At 35.5% G+C, this 21,853-nt stretch overlaps 1 protein-coding gene across 1 annotated transcript; it reads right to left on the bottom strand.

Annotated features, from left to right (window-relative positions):
- Window positions 1-1,227: 1,227 nt before the first annotated feature.
- Window positions 1,228-3,013, bottom strand: LOC145039828 (ubiquitin carboxyl-terminal hydrolase 4-like). The gene is made up of 8 exons (XM_078987833.1): window positions 2,969-3,013; window positions 2,740-2,854; window positions 2,471-2,568; window positions 2,193-2,372; window positions 1,920-2,101; window positions 1,697-1,832; window positions 1,458-1,574; window positions 1,228-1,371 (listed from the first exon to the last, which is right to left on the bottom strand). Exons 1-8 carry the CDS (start codon window positions 3,011-3,013, stop codon window positions 1,228-1,230), a joined length of 1,017 nt encoding a protein of 338 aa, XP_078843959.1.
- Between the last annotated feature and the right edge of the window lie 18,840 nt (window positions 3,014-21,853).

The raw sequence follows: 21,853 nt of genomic DNA, 5'->3' as shown, positions 1-21,853 counted from the left end.
TTAAGAAAATAGAAAAGAGTGAAATACTGGAAGATTTAGCTATCAACATATCACCAATATTGCAACATCATTGGTGAATATGGTAAGCACATTTTAAAATTTAATTGACTAGAAAAGTGGGAATTAATGGAGTAAAAAACAACTTTTCAAATCCACTATGAAGATATACATGCTTGAAAGAGATACAAAGTGCTAGCCAATAATACTGAGTGATAAAGAACATCATTACTGCTTGGAGCATTATGTCACCAATGTTAAATTTCAATGCCAAAATGTTGTGAGAAAATAAAATGTGAAGATGGCAGAGTTAACCTGCTTAAAGTTGCCCAAATCTTCAAACAGAACCTGCAGCATGACAAATCAGTTACTGGAATGTACAACATAAAGAAAATTGAACAAGAAGTAAAGGAAGGGAAGGGGCTGTGTCTTTTCTGACTTTATGGATTACAATTTAATATATATATATATATATATGGTTATTCCGTTTTTCCTCTCTCTGTTTTTTTTTTGGATCGCAACAGTTTAGAAACGAAACGGTACAAGACTTGAATGCTTACTTTTGCTTGTAGCAATCAGCATATGAAGTATACTCAAGCGGACCAAGATACCCTTCTTTCCTAGGATTTGCTGTTGTCATGTCATCAATTTACCTTCTGTCAAATCCTAATCCCCATTAATATTATTACTGTATGATCGCATCACAGGAGGAACCAATCCAGATGCTTTCACAAGATCAAACTGTGCACAACTCACCAAAAAACTGAAAAGCAAGCAAGACATGGAAGTATGCTCATAATCATAGATTTTTCATAATGTAAAAATGAATAAAATGAAAAATTCTAAGTGATGTACGTCCCTGTAATGACACGTGGTCAAACCATAACCAAAATAAAATACAGGAGAACAATCAAGTGAAAGGCAGATTTCAGCAGCCATATCCCATGCATCCCTGTAATGACATGTGGTCAAACCATAACCAAATTAATCAAGATTCAAGAATTATAACATCATAAACAAGTTCATGTGTTTATTACCACATATGGTGTTGATGAGTTGGAGGTAACATTGGATAAGATACAAGAGAACAATCAAGTGAATAATCAATAAAGGCAGATCTCCAGTTCAACTCACCAAGAAGTTTCTTACGATCAGTTTGTCTCCCAGGTATTCTGTCTATAAGTGAATAATCAAGTGATTCATGTAGTAATGATCGAGTGCAAAACCATCTTAAGGCAATCTTGATGGGAGTTGTAAGGCAATAAATGAAGACATCAACAGGAAACTCATGACTTTTTCATGTGCTTCACATGCTGCAAGTAGAATACAGTCTCTTGGTGAAGTTCCTAAAGAAGAACTTGAGGGAGTCCAATCCTGGAGTTATATACATATAAATGATATTCAAGCATTTAGTCAAACAATAATAACAATGTTGTCAAGAAATAAATAGTTAATAATACCTCTATGAAGGCATTGGCAATCATCCCTGCAACAGAACAATCAGAAACATATATGGACGGAGTCTTGAGCCATGAGTCAAGGTCACTGATAGGCAATGGAATATACCATGTATAACTCTACAACATTTGACAAGAATAGAGGAAATTAGTCTAGGGAAACTATTGAATACAAGGCATGAATATAGAAAGATAGTGCAAAATAAAAACATATAATTACCCTGTTAAAAACCAAATTTCACCATTGGTAGTTGGTTTAGGTACACCATGACTATTATAATGGAAAATAACCCTTTCAGATTTGGCATATTTGCGACATGTATCACTAAAATATGCAGCTGTTTCTTGATCTCCATCCTCTTCTGTGCTTCCTGTAAACTCTAAAAAACAAAACATCTTTACATTTCCTTCATAAAAAAAAACCATTATTACAAAAAAATAAAAAATAAAAATAAAAGTAGAAACCTGCAGCACTTATCATAGAAAAACTTATCCTCAGCATTTAAAGTCTCTGTGGAACTGAAGTTCTTTAGGCAACTTGTAATGGAATTGTTTTGCTCAATATCAAGGCTCGGATCTAAGAGTGTCTCATCTCTTGCAGTTACAGTCTCACATCTTAAACACTTTGTTTCGTTTGTGAGTATACCCTGAAATTGGAAAAATTAGGACAATTGATGAGTTTAATATTTGATATTGGTAAGCTAAGTAAAATGAATAATAATAAAGATATGAATATACCTGAAAGTTTTTGTGAACCCATGTAACCAAGGGCTCCTTTCTAACACCATTGGCCAGAGGGACATGTATGCCATTGGGAATCTTTTCAGGAGGTGATGAATGTTCTTTTGTACCTTTTGTTTCTTTCTCTAGTATATCAACTAGTTCGTTTAACAAAAAGTTCAAAAATTCATGTGCATCCTACACAAAACTCAAAACATCATCAGAAAAATTAAGTGTAAATGGATTTTCATATTTGATGTAAGAGGTTGGTTTATTATATAATATAATTATAATACCTGATGCATGTAACCACGGAAGAGTTCATTTTCTTTCTTCACTCTTTGTACAAAGCGTTTTGGAGCAATAACACCTATTTTCTTCTTTTGTGTACTAATTTGATACAAGTAACCCAAATGGTGAATATAAATCATGAGGAAAATAAAATGCAACTTAAAAAATATGGAATGGTTACAGCTATGGAAAAAAGCCCATTGTGTAGAATATAAAGTGACTAAGAGAAAAGAATAACTACCATTAAAAGCTTATTTACAAGTAAAAATGTATACCTGTGTAAACAGTTCTGCCAAACATGTAAGGAGATTTTCTTCTACATCTGGATTTTTAACCTTCTCATAATATTTGAGTAGTTGTTCACGAAATGGAACACAAAAATATAGACCCTGAAAATTATGATTTAAGAAAAAGATATATGAGAACATTAGCAAAATAGTTCAGGTCAAACTTTGAGTGAAGTTATAACAAACAATATGCTGCTGGGTTTAGCATATAGCAACAGCAGCCTCCAGCAAATCTCTAAAGCGAACTACTTTGATAACCATGTGAACTCTAACTAATCAAACTAAATCACCCACTACAAGCTTTTTGCTTAATAACTATTGGTGCAACTTACTCAAGCATGGCAAAATACAACTTTATGCGGCAAGCATACATGATAACAGGTCACCCTACTCATCTAATCAGTATTAGTGGGAAACTAATAGGTCAGACACAAACAGACATACATCTTGTCTGATAGCAGATTATCTCAAAAGCATATAAAATGCAAAAGGAAATCGGAAATGATGAAAGGGTAAATGCATGAAACAATAGATTACCCGATCCATATGGAAACAATAGATTAATAGTAATGAAAACAAACATTTAACCCTCAATTAGTTGGGTATGCTAAATAACTTAATGAAATTACATATGAAACTAGGTTACATGCTTTATAGGTTTCTTCTTTTTTCTCTCGCAATCAGAAATTTTAAAAGTAACATCTCATATTCATTTATTCAAACAGGTTACCTACTCTCATGGTTCACGAGTGGCCAAATAAAATTTTTCCAAATTCACTTTTTTTTTGTGATCAAATCATTTGTCTATGGAGAGTGATTTCAATTAGGTAAATCAGGTAATTATCATAAACATTGATCATAAAATTTTCTAATTTCTTCAGATAAAACACAAAGGGAAGAACTCACATGGAGTCATGAGCTTTGGCGAATCAGAACTAATTAGCGAACCATGGGAAGGCAAGAAGTAGGCGATATGGAGAACATTGGTTAGCAGAGTAAGTCGACGACTAAGAATGTGTTTTATTGGTGTTGTTGAGGTGTGTCGAGAGCATGATAAACATACCTTAATCAGCCCTAGGGCTTAGAAACTTGAGCAATCGTTCCAGTCTCCGGTAAGGTGAGGTGAGCCTGAGGTCTCCGGTGGAAAGAGGTGAGTTGAGGTCGCTTGCAGGTGAGGAGAGTCGAGCTAGAGAACATTACACAAAGCACTCCTTGAAAAAAGCCCTAGATAATGGTCCCTGTGATTTTTTGATAATAAATAGTCTGTTCAATGAAGACGAGGGTTGGAAGACGGCATTCAATGAAGTTTTCCCTAGATAATGGTCCTCATGAGAGTTCTCCTTCGAAGATTCTTCGTGGATCTTTGTCCTCAAGAGTTAGAAGCATTCTCGCAGCATTACAGATTTTTCTGAGTTGTTCTTTTTCAACTTTACATCGTAGACTGTATTCTCCGACCAATTTCAACTTTGAGTCTAGTCGTTCCTTTTCATTTGAGCGTCGATAATTAGGGCAAAGGGGAAAGGAGGGCAAGAGGGAAAGGAGAAAAAAGAAAGGCGGGGTTTTCAATTATTTAGGATTTCATTTTCCCCCCGCCTGTTTATTAGGGGGTGCAACGCACGTTGCAAAAAAATTTATAAAGCGACATCCATAGACGACACGTATTTTATTAGAGGTGCCCTCCGTGTTTTTTTTGGATTAGACACTAATTTAAGGGCACGCAATAATGCGTGACCTAAATCTTTAAATTTTTTTGAAGAGATGTCACTTTTTTAATGTCACTCTCTTTTGCGTAACATAGATTAATGAGTGTCGTGGTTTGCGCGTCGTAAAAGGCTATTTTTCTAGTAGTGGATCCACCTGCAGCTCACACTAAGTTCAAGTCCATGGTTCATGGATTGAAGAAGTGTTGTCTCATTCATGCCCTCATATCCATACCTATCATTTATCAAAGCTTAACCAATGAATTTTGGAGCAATGTTGTTGTGCAAAGAGGTGAAGATGATTATGTATCCTTAGATGCTACTCTTAAAGGAAAGAAGATTTTAGTGACGAAACAAATTATTCGTGAGGTTTTGCAAATTGATGACCAACAAAGTTTTCCGACTGAGATTTCAATGGATCAAACAGACACTATCATTGAACAGATGGGCTATGAAGGAGTGTTTCCTCCTACCATAAAAAAGCTTCTACCACCATACTGGAAATTCTTAGCTCACATGTTCGTGAGTTGCATTTCTGGTCGGAGAGCTGGGGCTGATGAAATACCCTTGCTCAATACTGGTGCAATCGCAGCTCTGGTCATCGGTCTGGAATTTAGTTTCTCCAAATTCATTCTAGATGAAATGGTGGGGAATGTTGAAGGGAAGAAAAAGGAGAAATTTATCATGTACCCAGGGTTTCTGCAATTGATCCTAAATATCAAACACCTAGAAATCGAAAGAAGTGGAGAAACACTTGATGTCAAATCCCTTGGCTCCAACACATTTAGGCTTATGAAGCAAAATTGAAAAGGGAGGTTTATGTTTCATGGAAAACATCCGTTGGTGAAAGTTGGAAATTTTGCTGACGTTGGTGATGTATCAGCCTCTGAAAGTTCATCTGGACATATGGAAACAGAAGATGATGTGATTATTGTTTTTGATCATGAAGAATAAAGAGTTCCTCCTGTCGCAATCGTGGCAGTGGAACATGATCATTTGACATCAGTGGAAGTACAAAGTGACTACAATAAAGATGAAGATGCGAGCAATGATGATGATGATGATGATGATGCGTTTGATGATGATGAGGCTTTTGGTAATGATGATGATATTTTTGGTGGTAATGTGTCATGTTTAAATGAAGATTTTAGTTTTGAGTTTGAAAACAACAATTAATTCCAATCAAATGAAGACGTTGACTCCTTCTTTAACAATATCAATGAAGTTGATCAACATGCAACATAGATAGGGGAGTTGAAGACATTCAAGAAGCGATGCCTCCTTCTACAGAACAGATGTTCGGTACTTTTATTGATACGGATGCATCATCTAGGATTCCTCCCCTTCATGTTGCTATTCCCACATCTATGCCATCTGTGAGTGATCCAATTTTGACTCAAACCTCCCAGCCTCCGCTGAAAAAGAGAAGACATGATCTGAGGCCAGGAGTCCTTATTTAGGAGCAGGCCCCGCTGACACAACCTGCAACCGCAACATTAGCTGTCATTCCAACTGTATCAATTTAGGAAGGACCTAGTATCATTTTTGAATCCGGGAGCTCTTCAGCTCCTGGAGGTTCCTCCGTCCCAAGGCCCGCACACGGCATCGCCTCTGAGAGGCTTGTAGTGGTCTTGGCTGAGCAAGAAGCAACATGCCTTCCTCCTCGCAGAAAGGGAATATCAATTAAGGAACACAACTTAGGGGAGTGGACCCTTTTGTCTAAAAGCTCAAGGAAGATGTCAGAGCATTACAAGAAACAATTATTGAGAAATATATTTTGATAGGAAAGCTCGCCATTCGAGCATCTGATCTTGAAAAGGAAATTGAATCGAAGTCAAAGCAAATATCTGATCTCCAGACTCACCTTGGAGCATTGACAGCGTGCTACTATGATTTGAAGAACAAGTTGGCCTCTGAGTTTTGAGATAAGTTCAAATTTACAATAGATGAATCTATCACCATGAAGGTCTTTCCAGTGCCTCTATCCTGACTACTCAACATGACAACATCGTGGATTCACCACCCCTCAGAACCACTAGGGTTGTCAATCGATTTGAAAATGAACCTGCCCATGTCAACCCTTGAATCAGCATCAGCCAAGCTAAGAGAAAGGTCAATATGGAGAAGAAAGAAGGATGGCTTTTCATGTGGAACTCTGATGAGAACCATCGTGCAGACCAACTTCAATTTACTGTAACTGATCTTGAAAATCGAAGGTTCGGTGAAGAATTTGGAATCGATCGGGAATCAAAATGTGGGGATTTCATGATGACTTGAATCTGTGGATGGTGAAGAGGAACCATGTCAAAACGGAGTATTACAAGGATACTCACGAATTTAGCTCCTGGATAAAAGTAGATCTAACAGAACTTTCAGAAGCTCCAATCCACAATCCTTCTAAGGACCCAAAGGCCTTTAATTTCAAATGCTTTCTGGAGAGGCAGTGAAGCATCCCAAAAATACGACCCAAAATTTTTGTTTTTAATTAATAATAAAAGTCATAACACTGAATGTCATGTAATAAAACCATACATCGGGTATCTTAAAAGCCATAAAAATCTCATATCAAAAACTGTATCAAATCATATCTAAGTATCTGAACAAAACTCCCAGGAATAAAGCTGAAGCAGTGGTGTGTGCGATGCCATCATCCCGAGCTCTTCCCTTTACTTGCAGAAGTACCTGAAACCAAAACTGAAACGGTAAGCACAAAGCTTAGTGAGCTCCCCCAAACTACCACATACCATATGACAACATATAAACATATATTGGGCCTTGCCCACTGCATTGGACCGAAGTCCGAAAATTGCATCGGACCGAAGTCCGGAACTAACCAGGGCCTTGCCCTCTACATTGGACAGAAGTCCGGAAACTGCATTGGATCGAAGTCTAGAGCTGAATGGGACCTTGTCCCCTACATCGGACCGAAGTCCAAAACTAAATGCATCAGACCGAAGTCCGAAAACTGACTAAGAATAACATAGCATGGCATAAACGTATCAACTAGCATGAACACATAAACTACATACTACATCTAGCCGTAGCCCGGACCACATAACACATAAATCCTGTTTGAGCCACGAAGGCATCAAACATACTAAAAACTGCATCAGACCGAAGTCCGGAAACTACTACTAGCTAAACGAGCCGGCATTGTGGCCTTAGACCTGTTCCTACTGGAAGGAAACTCACCTCGTAAACTGGCTGGTAAATGAATTGCTCTGGAAACTATCTGCTGCTGCTCCGTTATCTACCCAGCTACAATTTCCATAACACACTGAATCAAATACTGATAACTATACTAAGGGTAAAATGACTATTTTACCCCTTGTCAAAGTCAACGATATTGGTCAAAGTCAACATATAGTTGACCTGACTCGTCGAGTTGGGCTACCAACTCGTCGAGTCCTCACCCTCACTTCTTTGCATCTGTTTGCTATTACTCGTCGAGTTTGGCATAGACTCGACGAGTTCCCCCTCAAGGCTATCACTCAGTCAACCTGCATCCGACTCGCCGAGTTGTATGAACAACTCGTCGAGTCCTTCTTCAATGTATGAACACTCTGGCTGTGACTCGCCGAGTTGTATGAACAACTCATCGAGTCTGATCTTGAGGTATGAAGACTGTCTTGGACTCGCAACTCGACTCGTCGAGTTCGGAGAATGACTCGCTGAGTCACATGCATGCAATTACTATACAGACGATTCTGCTCAAAACCAACGCATCCAACTGATAGCTCTGGGCTCCTAAGGCTTGGTTTTCACGTAAAGGTTCCATTTTTACATGCACATATACTCCTAAAGAGGTTTATAGGCTTAAAATGCATGAATAAGGTTAGATCTAGGGTTAATATGCAACAAGGTTCAATAAAGGTATTAGATCTGGGTTTTGGGATAGAAATATGTTTAGATTTGAAAGCTATATCACTTACACAAGCTCCCTTACTAAATTAAGCTCATAAATGGGAAAAAAGGTAACCTAAATGAGATTCTTGAAGAAAAACAACCAAAGAACAGAAAGAGTCCGATTAATACCTCAAATGACTCTGAAATGGATGCAAGATCTTGTTCCCCTTCTTCTCCTTTGGATCTAGCCTTCCTCCTCTCTTCCAATCTTCACTATTTACACAAAAATGCCCAAAAACACTCAAGATAGGTTAGGGTATTGCTATGAAACGTTTTGAGGGTGAGGGAGGCCAAATTGGGTGCATAAGGGGAATTATATAGGGTTTAAATCCCGTGGATCTAGGGTTTCTTCCAGACTGGCGGACTCGTCGAGTCCAGGATATGGACTCGTCGAGTCGCCCACTTTCACATGATGGAAATCCCGTCTCTACTCGACGAGTCAGGCAACAGACTCGTCGAGTCCCTCTTGAATACTTAGAAAAATAAACATTAAATAACATACCAGAAAATGGGGTCGTTACAGGCAGGTCAAAGAGAAGTTTGATGGAATGAAAACTGTGGATTCGCTTATTCGAAGAGATAAGGAGGTGCTTGATCCCAAAACCAATTAGCCAATGAAGATAGTGTCGTGGACTCCTACTAAGAAGTTGAAAGAAATTCCTATTTCTCAACATTTTCATGAAGGATATATGGACCGTATGGAATTTTGGGCTTTTGATGAGGCCATAACCACATCAGCAATCAAGTTCACAGATAGTGGTAGTGTTCTTTGTATTTTTGATGCTAAAGATTATTTACGGTTCAGGGAGCGAGATATACATACCTTGGATCAACACCAAATTATTTGCAAAACAGAGAGTATGGAGCCAATTGCTAAAGAGTTCACAAGCATGGTTTCTAAGATCATTGAGAAGAGGTTTTGGATGGGGGCTATGTGAAAATCAGATGTGATCTTTAAGCAGACCCGAGTACATGCTTGTCCCAAACCAAGGGGGAGATTGCTAGGACATACTTATATGTGGTTTGGGCTAGGCAACTATTTGTATAGTTCTTAATAGGGTCTTGGTCATTTTATGTATGTTTTGGTGTTGTTTGCGGTTGTGAAGGCATTCACGGCCGTGAACGGGTATACGGCCGTGAACCTTGTTCACGGCCAGTCTGTCCCTATATATAGGTGTATATCATATAGTGTCAGTAACGTAGTCAGAGAGTGTTCACAATGTATGTGTGTGTTGTCAAGGTGTACCAAACATGTTTGTGGCCCAACAATAATACGTGTGCAATGCTTGATCAATTCTTTATTCTTCTCTATTCTGTTCTTGTTTGATCACTGGTTTGGTTCCTCGATTTGGGACTTTACATCAAGTCAAAGAATTACCTGAATTTGGATAGTTGACATAGTTAAAGTAGTTGTAGAATACACATATCAATGTGAAATCTAAGTACAATCTCCTTTGATTCTAATTATTTCCTAGTTTCTAGTATGTTATAGATTAGATTCTAGTTACTAAGTTAAGTATGTTTCGTTCCTATATGTTCAACTAAGTTTATTGAAGTTTAGAACCAACTTGAATTTTGACGGTGGTCACAATCTCCGCCAGTTAAAAATTAGCCGGATACTAGTGTATCGATGGAGAGGGGTGACTTGAAGAACCTTTTGATAATATTGGATTAATTCCTCAAGGGAGAGTCAAATACTTTAGTTATAATCAGGTTAGTGTTCCCCAATTCGAGGTCTAAAGTCAAGATTGTAGGAAATTAGGATCATGGGAATCATGATCCAAACATAGTGACCTAGTTGAAAAGATTATATGGTTAGATATTTTCGAACCTAAAAGAGCATTATGAGCTTTGCTGAAGCACCAACTACATTGAGTGCTAAGTCCACATGGATCCTCAAGTCGCATTCTAAATCAGCACTAAGTGTAAATTCCCCACCTAAAAAGAAGAGATTAGGGATAATTTTGCTCACTTTGTGATTGGCTACTAAATCTGGAAAAGATATAGTCTAAAATAAGAAGGGGTAACATGAATGAAGAGAAGCAATCAAGGGTAAGTTACTAAGGATATGTACTAAAGATAGGTAATAATGTTTTGGTGCATTTCAAATGTAAAGACTATCCAAGTGTCTTCTACACAATAAATTACAAAATGATTGAGGATCTTCAAGGTTATATTTACTACTACAATTACTCTTACTATATTAGAACCACATTCAAAGAATATATATATATATATATATATATATATATATATATATATATATATATATATATATATATAGAGAGAGAGAGAGAGAGAGTGAGTGATTGTTGCAAATGGAGGCAATGAAATTTTATGATAAATTAGGTCAGATGATCTAAATAGCATTAGGAGTGTTTAGAAATGATAAGAAATCTAATTCTTATCAAAATGTGTAATAATTCTATGAGAATGAAGATACATGTGTGACGATCAAACGTAGTAGTAAAATAATAAAGAGATTTATTAATGTTAAAGATTTAAGTCTCCAATAAGGGAATTTATACGAAAATATTTAGATTACTCTTATGAAAAATTGTTTAATAGTTTACGTCAAGACAAATACAAGTTTACAAGGAGTTAGGGTATTTATGAAAAAAAGTTTCAGAGTTTAGAAACTCACTGGAAATTGCAAAGTAGAATGTTATTTTATGAAATGTGTAAAAATATAGATCATTGAAAATTATGTATTCTTAATTTAGTGATTCTAAAAAAACCATCATTTGAAGGATATCTAATTGTAACAATTTAATTTTATTATGTTTTTAAGGAAAATAAGAAACATAAGAAAATGTATTATTCACATATATTTTCTAGATTTAGGAAAATGATAATAAGGGTAGTCACCATGTATAGTAATTCTAGGGGAAATATAATCAAAATTGCACTTTTAATCAAATTTCTAAATTTTCAACAAAAGAACACTCATAATAAAAGCAAAATATATATGATAAAGGTGTAGTCGAATATATTAGGGTTGACCAAGTCAAAATTATTCCTCAAGACTATACATGTGTTAATTGCTCAAAACAAAAAGGTAGACTTCTAGTTTGTATGTGTACGAATATGGTACCAAGGGAAGTAGATTATACTAGAATAAATTTACACTATGCATTATGTTGTTATTATGGTTGTCTGAGATCTCAAATAACATAGAGAATAAGAATTCAACTGCGGGGGAAAGAAAAGGATGGTAGCAGCAGCAATGATTGGTATTGTTAAAATTATAAGAACAATACCTATAGATAGATTTAAAACTTGGTTGAGATATATTTCAAAATTCAATATTGGATAATTTTTGATGATTAAATAGACATGTGGAAGTTTTAAAGTGTTTCCTAAAAATTCATGAGTTATGTATTAAGTTAAACTCCATTTGTGAAAAAGAAGAAGCGCTAAATTTGGTAATTGAAAATCTGTCAGTTTTGACCTTTTAGACTAGTGTCCAAGAATGGTTAAAATGGATAAGGTAAAATCTCAACATATTTAGAAGAATAATTGTACATTTTTGAAAGTGCGTCACTGGATGTTTAAAAGTGAACACTAAGTTTTGTAATGCTTTAAATTTTATAAACTTTACAGATCATAAAACTAAATTAAAATAAAATAAACAAATGATGTATGTTTTAAATTGTAGGTATTAGTGATATCTTGTAAACACATTTGGAGAAGAAGGTTTAAAAATACCATGTCGGGTTTCGAGAAAACATATTTAAGTAAAGTACAAGGCCTAAATGAGAAAGTGGTCAAAAGAGTCAAAACAAAAGTAGTTTGAAAGATCCGATGAAGCATTTACACATAATATGGACTTCAATGCCATATGTTTAGGTTTTATTATAGGGTTTAAACACTTTTATAAAAGAAAGTCTTTTTAAGTTTTCGAAATGTAACAAAATCGTGGAAATGTTTAAAATGATTTATATGCCTTAGAAAGCACAAATAGCTATTGAAATATATTTGAAATAAAACTGGAATGACAAGGTTAAGATCAACATCATTTAAATTAGGTTTTGAAGAAAAGTTCTAAGTTGAAGCAATTTAGCAAAAGTAAAATTGGTTGTTCTTAGGAAGAAATATGGCTTACATGATTAGGAAAGGTCTAATAAACTATATGAAGTGGTTATAAAGTATTGTATCGATGAAAAATAAAACCAATGAAGAAAAATAAGTTTTTGATGGAAGATTAAGAAGTAATGAACAAGTGGATTTGTGTAGCTAATCATACCTACTACTAAGGTGTGTATAAGGCGAGTAGTGGTGACTTTTCCCCAAAATAGAGGACACGAATAATTGTTTGCAAACTGTTTTATATTGTAGATGCAACTTTACACCTTTTATTGGGGTCAAAGGTAAATTCATATGTTTAGCATGTGGTGTAAGAGAATGCAATCCTTTATAATGATAGGAATGTTAGTAATGTCACTAAGGCTCAAACGCATATATGCAAATAATAAGGTTCGAAGTAGGATTCGAAATTATAGGAAAGATTCGTACAATGAAGTTGTGTGATGTTTGATTAGGTATATAAATTTAAGGTTGAAGGTTTGTGTATGAAACATGTTAGTAATTTAGAAAGTGTAAGATGATGACATACTTGAGAAGATCACTAGTGTATCTAAGGGGTCTTGAACTAAGGCTTGTAATTTTTCCATAAAAGTATGGTTTGTGCTTTAATACAAAGTAAAGATGGTATGGTAAGAATTGCCAAAGTTAAGGTTTTGGGTTAAAATGATATCTTAAGCTCGAGATGAAAACAACCTAAAACTAAATTTGTAGCATAACAGAGAAGTCTCATGTACTGGTAGAAATGGACTAAACTTCTGCGCCTCCTTGTGAGTCATATAAGGGATGCTTGCCAATGGTATCCAAGAGACTACTCATGGTGACTGATCTACCTTCTAACACGATGCTCCAATTGTCATTCGTTTCGATATCAGAATGCTTTTCCTAGTTCTAACGATAGTACGAAGACAATGAAGAGGTATTGAGGTATAATTGGTATTGGTTTCGACTTAAGATTATTGCTAATGACTATCTAGCTACTAACCTTACGTATAAAGTCAATAGCTACCGAGGAATAATCATTCTTAGTACTAATTGGATTGCTCCTAGAGTGGCTAGTGATATAACCTAACTTGTTAGCCTAATACTTGATAGGGGATAAATATATTTCTAAATAAGGCATTATTGTAAAAGTGAACTTAGTTTCTAAGTGTACCTAGATTGATGCCTATAATGCATAACGGCCATACACACTGCGAAAAAATTTGTTTTCCAAAAGTTTAAGTTGAAAATCTTTTTGAACGTATTTCTACTATAACCATTTCCAGCCGCGCATTAATTTTCCATAATTAAGCATAGTTGGCCAAGCTATACTTAACTAAAGTCCAATAATGTGTCCCACCCCGAAACTAGAACGGAGGAAACGTCTAGGGCGGATGGAGTGACTTCATGTACAGTATCATAACAGCTGAATATAAATGAAACATAGCAACACAAACATTCATACATTGAGATTTCAAGTATTACATTGTTTACAAAACTCTGTTTGTTTAAAAGTTAAGTACAAATAACTAAAAAAGTATAAAAATATGAGACGACAATGCCAAACCTCAATAAGGGTTTTATACATCTCTACTGGTTTCCTGAGAATACAAGTGATTTTGAAAAGTGTCAACAATCAAGTTGGTGAGTTCATAAGCATTTTGTATGAAAAGGGTTTGTAATAGTTTTGCGAAAAATTGTTTCGTATATTACCATAAGATGTTTTCATTAATATGAACTGTAATTGTATGTAATTCCTTTGTATCTTTTCCTTGCAAAGTAATATTGTATCTTTCCTAGAAAATCCGATATTTTCTTTGATATGAACTGTAATTGTATGTAATTCCTTTGTATCTTTTCTTTGTAAAGTAGCAATGTATGTTTCTAGAAAATCCAATATTTTATTAAAGGTGAAACGTAGTCTTAAATAAAAACGCAAGATGTAAGTGTATGTTGTACTAAAAATAGTATATAATTGTATTTCTTTTTATAAAACCAATGAAGTGTAAGCTTCCCATAAACCAAGTAGTTTTGCTAATCCCTATTTGAGTTATTATAACCATGCTAATACGACTGATATGCCTGAACGACATTCTTCAGGCATCGGAGCTAGTAAGACATTTGTCACCATAGAATTTCCTGTCTAACTATAGTGAACAACTGAGGTGTAGGGATGTCAAACCCATATAGATCTATACACAACGGTCTCGCTCTCCCTCTAGGAGACTCTGGTTATAATGCAGAACTTAAGATCTAGGCTAGGTAGGTACGGTGAAGAAAACGTCTCACTAGAACATTAACAGATTTACGAGAACTATGACTCCCCTTTTTTCGTATAATAAAGTAAGTGCACTTTTTGAAAACTTATGACATGATTTTTGTGACACGCAAATTAAATTATCAATAATTTGCCTTGTATTTTGTTGTGTAAACTATTTATATAAACTTTATATAAATATCAAGTTGAAATCTTGTCTAGAAGTAATGTACACTGTTAGAACATAATATTCTTGGGTTGTGGCCCATCAAATTAGTAATGACTATAGTGTAACCATTTTTAATAGGAAAACCATCTTTTAGTAAAAGTTTCCAAAACCTCTTGATTTGTCACATCATCCCCCCGTTAGAGGGAATTTCATCCCAAAGATAGTATCCTAGACGACTCTTGCAATTAGGAGAGAAGTTGCGGGTATTTTTTGTTTCGTCTAGTCTCTTTGTCCCAAGCAAAATTTAGGTTATTGTCTGGTGTTCCAGTAGACCTTCGCTATTGGTTTCCAACTTTGTTTCATTCTTCGTTTTTCCCTGTCCATGATTCCCATATTTTCCTCTTTGGGGTGTAGGTTCTTGATTACTTGAATTTTTTCGAGTGAGTCTATAAGAGTTTCAACGGTCCATCACTTCTTAAGGTTGGGCACGTGGAATGTGGGATGTATGTTGCTGGGTTTCTGGTGGTAACCGAAATTTGTAGGGTACTAGACCGATGCTGGCAAGGATCTTGAATGGTTGAATGATGATTGAGTACTTGATGTCCTAGAGGTAGTTTCTCTAGGCCTTAAGATAAATACTATTGTAACTAAGGTTAAGGTTGCGTGTGGTGCACTTGGTCTTATAAATCATAGGTTGTCTCGGGAATTTCTTCCTACGGAATTTTGAGCTAGTGGTGTTCTGACTTTGGTTCATTCCTTGAAGTTGGTTGAATAGATCGTCGATTTGGGATGGGGATATTATCCCTTGATAGCGGCTTTGGTTGGCTCTTGGCAGTCAATGGCAATCACTGGCCATATAAACAATTCATCCTTCTTTTTTATGAGCTAGACGGGTGCTCCCTGAAGTTAGAGGCTCGATCTGATAATTTACTTGTTAGATTGTTCCATTGAATGGATAATTTATGTTTTTTTATGTCGGTGCTAAGCGGTATTGGGATTTAGCTATGGGAATGGCTCCAAGAGTTGATTCGATTCCGAACTCAACTTGGCACACGGGTGATATTTCCGAAAGACCTTTTGGGAAATACTTCAGAAAGGTTATAAATCTCTAGGATACCCTTGATGTCTCTTGCTTCTTGTTTCCTATTTCTATTGTGGGCTAGGAAAGAGCGTGGTACCTCTTGGTAGTCAATGGCCATATAAACAATTCATCCTTCTTTTTTATGAGCTAGATGGGTGATCCCTGAAGTTAGAGGCTCGGTCTGATAATTTCCTTGTTAGATCGTTCCATTGAACGGTCAATTTCTATTTTTTTATGTCGGTGCTAAGCGGTATTGGGGATTTGGCTATGGGAATGGCTCCAAGAGTCGATTCGATTCCGAACTCAACTTGGCACATGGGTGATATTTCCGAAAGACCTTTTGGGAAATACTTCAAAAAGGTTATAAATCTCTGGTATACCCTTGATGTCTTTTGCTTCTTGTTTCTTATTTCTATTGTGGGCTAGGAAAAGAGCGTGGTATCTCTTACATAGGTACTTATGATTCCGGATGCAAGAGATGATTTGGAGGTTTGTCATTATAGATTGAAAGAGTTTCGTTAATCGGTAGGGTAAGGAGAAGGGTCTTTTCGCATCACTTGAAATTGGTATGGCGAGGATCAAGCTAGTCTACGTCAAATGACGACGTTGGAACTTCTGATTGTAATAGATGTTAAGTCGATTTGGTGGGGATGACTGTTTAGAATGATAGTGTATTTTATATACATATTTTTAATGCTACCAGTTTCATCCTTTTTATTACTACTGCGAATATTTTGTACCAGAATCAGTGTGTACTAGTAGTACGATTACTTTGATAAATAATGATGAAATTTCGTGGTATGATTCCTACTAGGTCTCTCTATAATAGTTTGGTGTAAACTAGTCGTATATAATTAATATTGAAAAGAAATTCGAATGAGTGACTCTACCCTAAGTCCACAACCAGAAAAGGTATAGGAACTAAGGTGGAATCACGTGCTGTAAATCTATAGAATCTTAGTTACATATGACCCTAACATTTACACTAAGCCATCATAGCTCTCTTGCAAGGATCTTTAGTTTTTCTACGAATGAATTGATTTTCTCGGATGAGGGAGCAATTTATGTTTATGATTTTTAAAAGGAAAATTTTTTTTTTTGTGAAAATTCGATGCTTAATTTTTGTTGTTTGTATACGTACCGAAAATCTCAGTACCTCCATCATTCCTCTCTGTTGGGCAATCTCTCTTGAAACGTCCCGTTTCACCGAATGTATGGCATACTGTACTTACTCCAACATCAGGGGTTGGAGTGATGTATTGGGCCAGGGTCCTACAGTGGCGGACGCTGTGCCCCTTCTTGTTACACCTATTGCAATGCAACTCCCGACAGACTCCATTATGATGGAAGCTGCACTTGTTGCATTTTGGGAGGTTTCCATCGTATAGTTTTCTCGATGTTGAGGTAGTAGGGTTAGTGGGTGTATGGACTGCTACAACTTTTTGCCTTTTGGTAAATCCTTGAGTCGAGCTGCCCTCTTTCCGATTCTAGAACTTTCGTTTCATGTTCTTGGGTATCTGGTTTGGGGTGTCCTTGTAGGCATCCACTCGTTGGTGCCCTTGGTTATTACTACGATTGGAATTGTCAACATCGATTCCATTTTCATTTGTGTTGTTAGTGTTGAGTTGTGCCATGACGGGGAAGTTGTGACCGCGGCTTGAAAAGTAGTGGAGTCTATCTGTAGGATTGGTGTCTCGTTGGTTGGCTGGCTACTTCCTGGTGAAGGCATGATTCTATTGCATGGCAAGAAACGAGCTCGTAAGTAACTTTGGTTGTTTCTAGTTGTATCTCATCTATATTTATAGATATACATTTATGTATACACATATATGTTGGATTAGGTCTCGAAGCCCACAACTATTTTGGTATGTATTTGACCCGATTACGAGCATGGTCCTTTTGGGTTGCCTTCACCATAGCAACTGATAGAATGAACTAAGGATAAAGAGTATTAATTATGATTTATTAATGTATTATAAGAAAAATATATTAAAGGAGAAATCATATTGTTTAATTAATATTAGTCAATAATTAATTAAGAATTAGTTTTGTGACTAAAAGAGATTAATTAAATAAAGGGGACTGATATTATAATTATAAGATAGTTGCATAAATGGGCTAATGAACTCCATAGATGTTGGAGTGGACGAAATCTATGGGGAAACCCAGAAGAATTCGTCCAAGGCCTCTTAGGAGGAAGTCCAAGGGCTGCTTAGAGCTTAAGTAATCAAATTAGGGTTTTCTTGTTTGATAACCCTAATAGCCTAATTATATAAGAAACCCCTAAGGCCCCAAAAACATGTGGAAGTAATCCCTAAGGGTTCTTGGACGTTTTTGTGCCTCCTCCTCCTTCTCCTAAGTCATCTTGTTGCTCATGGTGTTTGTGATTCCATTAGAGGTGCAACATTTGAGGTACTAAGCTTTCAAGAGTTGAGATCAAGGAGATTTGTGATTGTTATTGCTACATAAAAATCAAGGTAAGATTTAAACCCTAATTCATATGTTAATTTCAATTATTGTATGATAGATCTAGGGTTTATGAGCTTTGGATGATTATTGCATGTTCATTAGACAAACTAGATCCAAAGCTTTAGGGTTTGCATGTACACCATAGGATTGATGTTTTGCTCATAATCCATAAGTGGTATAAGAGCCTAGGCTGTTTGATTATTGTATATGATGCTTAATTGTTCATTGCTTGCTTAAAAATCGAAATTTTTTGTTTCTGACTGGCAGACTCGCCGAGTCCATTGTGGACTCAACGAGTCCAGGGCTCTGGTGCCGGGATTTTCGATTTTTCTACCAGATTTTGTTGACGATAATTGTCAAAACTTGTTTTATTGCCTAAAATTGATTTTTTAAAGTTTGGAATGGTTATCTTCATCAAAATTAATGGATTTGGTTAAATATTGATAATATAATATTATTATTTGTCAAATATTTGAACTAGTAAGTTTGAAAAGTTTCAATTTACACCCGTAGGTTTTATACTTTAAATTTGCACTTAAGAAGTTTTAGTTTTGAAATTTAAATAGTTAAACCCTAATGTTTTGAAAGGTTTCAAAACTTTTCCTCAAGTTTTGGTATTTAAATTTTTATTAAAAGGTCTTAATTTTGAAATATTAAATTCCACTACCCTAGTTTTTTGAAAAGTTCAAATTACCCCCATATGGTTTTATTAAATTAATTAAGTGTATAATTATAAGAGAATTAATAAATCCATAATGATAAGGTTTATATTTAATTAAATTAAAAGTATAATTTATTAAATTAGACAACCTGGTATTTTAAGAGTATAAAATATACCCTTGTACTATATATATAATTAAATGTCTAACATATATATATATATATATATATATATATATATATATATATATATATATATATATATGAGTAAAAAGTCAGTCTGACCGTTAGTACGCCTCATTCACGAAGTTGGTCTCTAAGGGGTGTTTCACGGAATTGCCTATAAAATGACGATTGAATGGGTATCCACTCTTACCCACTTCACTCTTGACTAGTGGAGGGTCGTTAGCCGAATGGGTAGGATAGGACACAACCTTCCATGATAAGTATAATGAAATACGAAGTAACTAAACACTTTAATAAATTCCCAAATCTAGTTACTTTAGGGAAAATGTGGAATTGATGCTAATCCATGAAATTTCACATTGCACCTTTATTGGTCGTTAGTGGAGCATGTGTGGTGAACCGACACACTAACATGGGACCAATGAAGGATGGCAATGGGTTGCTTGATGTTTATCATAGATCAATGGAGTGTGTGTGGTTAATCGGTACATTGATTAGGTGATTTGTAACATCGAGAGTACCGAGCTAATTTGCATGCTTATCCATACCTTGTTTGTGATCCTCGGCATCCCAGTCATAAATAAAGGGAACAATCGAGATTTAAACATGCCATTAAAAAGTTTAATGAATCTCAAAAGATCTAGGAGTTTCAATTCATTTAAAACTTTAATTTCCTTTTCGTTTTTCATGGTGGAATTGGTAAATCGTCATATACCTACCTTCAAATGTTCTGCAATTTGGATTACGACATCCCTCTTCCGAATTGTAGAATATTATGTTGGGTCCTAGCCTTTATATCTCATTTGGGTGTTTTATTAAAGACTCAATCAACTAACTTGGATTTTCTCCCCTTTTTGTAGATGTCAAAGTCTTACAACTATGGTCTTCCTAAATCCGTTGGAAAAAGTTTTCCACTTGAAGATGATATTCCACGATCTGATTATGGAAATGGAAATAATTCTTCACTTCCTCCACCTCCTCCAATAGTTCTCCCTAACCTACATGTTCAAAGACTTGAAAAGTTCAAGGTCACTCAACCCCTATTGGCAAAAAGACACGAAGATGGAAAGTCGGTTTGCGCTCATGTTTTAGATATGAAGTTGCATATTGATAGATTGGGAATGTTCGGTATCGATGTCTTAGAGAAGTTGGTTGTTGACTTGGTCCTTCAATCACTTCTCGATTCATATGGTAAGTTCGTTAGAGAGTACTATATGATAGAACACGATCTAACCCTCATTGATTTGACTTATTTGCTTATTGCACCTGAATCAGAAATGATTTGGCACACTGGTTGAGAAAATTTGTCTGGTACATCGATATCCCAATCTTCTATGGGAAATGGCAACATTGGAAGTCCATAAAAGCTTTCTCTACGCAAGAGAAAGGCGGAGTTTGAGATTGTCTCGTGTACCATTCTAGAAATATCCATATGTTTCTACTGCTAAAAGAATGGGCATTGGTTACAAAGTTGTCCGGACTGCTTGAGAGATCTAAGGGATGGGAGAGTCAAGATGTAAGACTCTGCTTCAGGTAAAATCCACTATCTAACTCTATTAAGTTTTCTACTTTAGATTCTAAATACATGATGTGATAAGATTACATTTTGATGTTTTGTATGATCGAAGAAAATAAAGGAAGCTTAAAGGAAGAAGCGTGTTGAGTCTGATCGCAAAGAAATGGATTTCGATCGCATGGTTCGATGATCGGATTTTTGAGATGCTACTTAGAGAGTTATGATAGATTGCTTAGGAATATGTAATAGCATAGTTTTCATTTAAATTGCATTGTAAGGACAGTTTTTTCCGCACCTTTTATAAATAAAATAAATTTTGTTTTTTTGTCTTATTTATATTTCCTTGCAATGGCATGTATGAAAATTGAGGTTTGTGTATTTCTATTATTAGCAATGGTGAAATGGATGTGATTCTTAGTTATGTTATTTGTGGTAATGTTGAGAATTCACCAAAAAAAGGAAAGATTCTTGTCGCCCGAGTTTCAATTGGACAAAAACTTGGAATCAGACAACTTGTATTGTATGATGAATGAGAACCTTCATATTTGGAAAATTAAGACTAATTCCTTGACAAAGTGTCAAGTGAAGGACTAGGAGAACTAGTACACATTGGGTGTATTGGTCAAGTCCACGAAAAATAACAAGAAAGGGTATTCGTCATGTTTTACTAAAAGTCTGGTAAATGTGGTTATGCTTACAAGATTAAGTATAATTCTAAATCATTGAAAAATTTCTCCAATATAAAAAGATGGGAGAGTACTTTAGTATCATGTTTTATGATTGTCTTGTTGATTATGAAACCATATCACAATTAATCCTCTAAGGACACCATAGTGCGCTAGTATGGATAAGAAGAGGAATCGGAAATTTTTTAAATGGTTAAATCAAAAAGGATGAGTCATACTTCGTTTCAAAATCAAGTCTTAGAGTCATAATCCAAGATTGTGACTTGAGTTATACATCTTAAGAAGTCTTAACACACTCATCAAATGTGAAGTAGAAAATTGTTTTTCTTACTCTTATACGTTTGAAATTGGTAAATTGTGATGTCTTGGATAAGACAAAGACCGACTAACACCAATGGTATGTAGT

This window comes from Lactuca saligna, chromosome 4, assembly GCF_052625555.1.
Source record: "Lactuca saligna cultivar CGN05327 chromosome 4, ASM5262555v1, whole genome shotgun sequence".
Lineage (NCBI taxonomy): Eukaryota > Viridiplantae > Streptophyta > Magnoliopsida > Asterales > Asteraceae > Lactuca > Lactuca saligna.
Note: the sequence above shows the minus strand (reverse complement) of the source record. Positions and strands in the feature narration are given on the sequence as shown.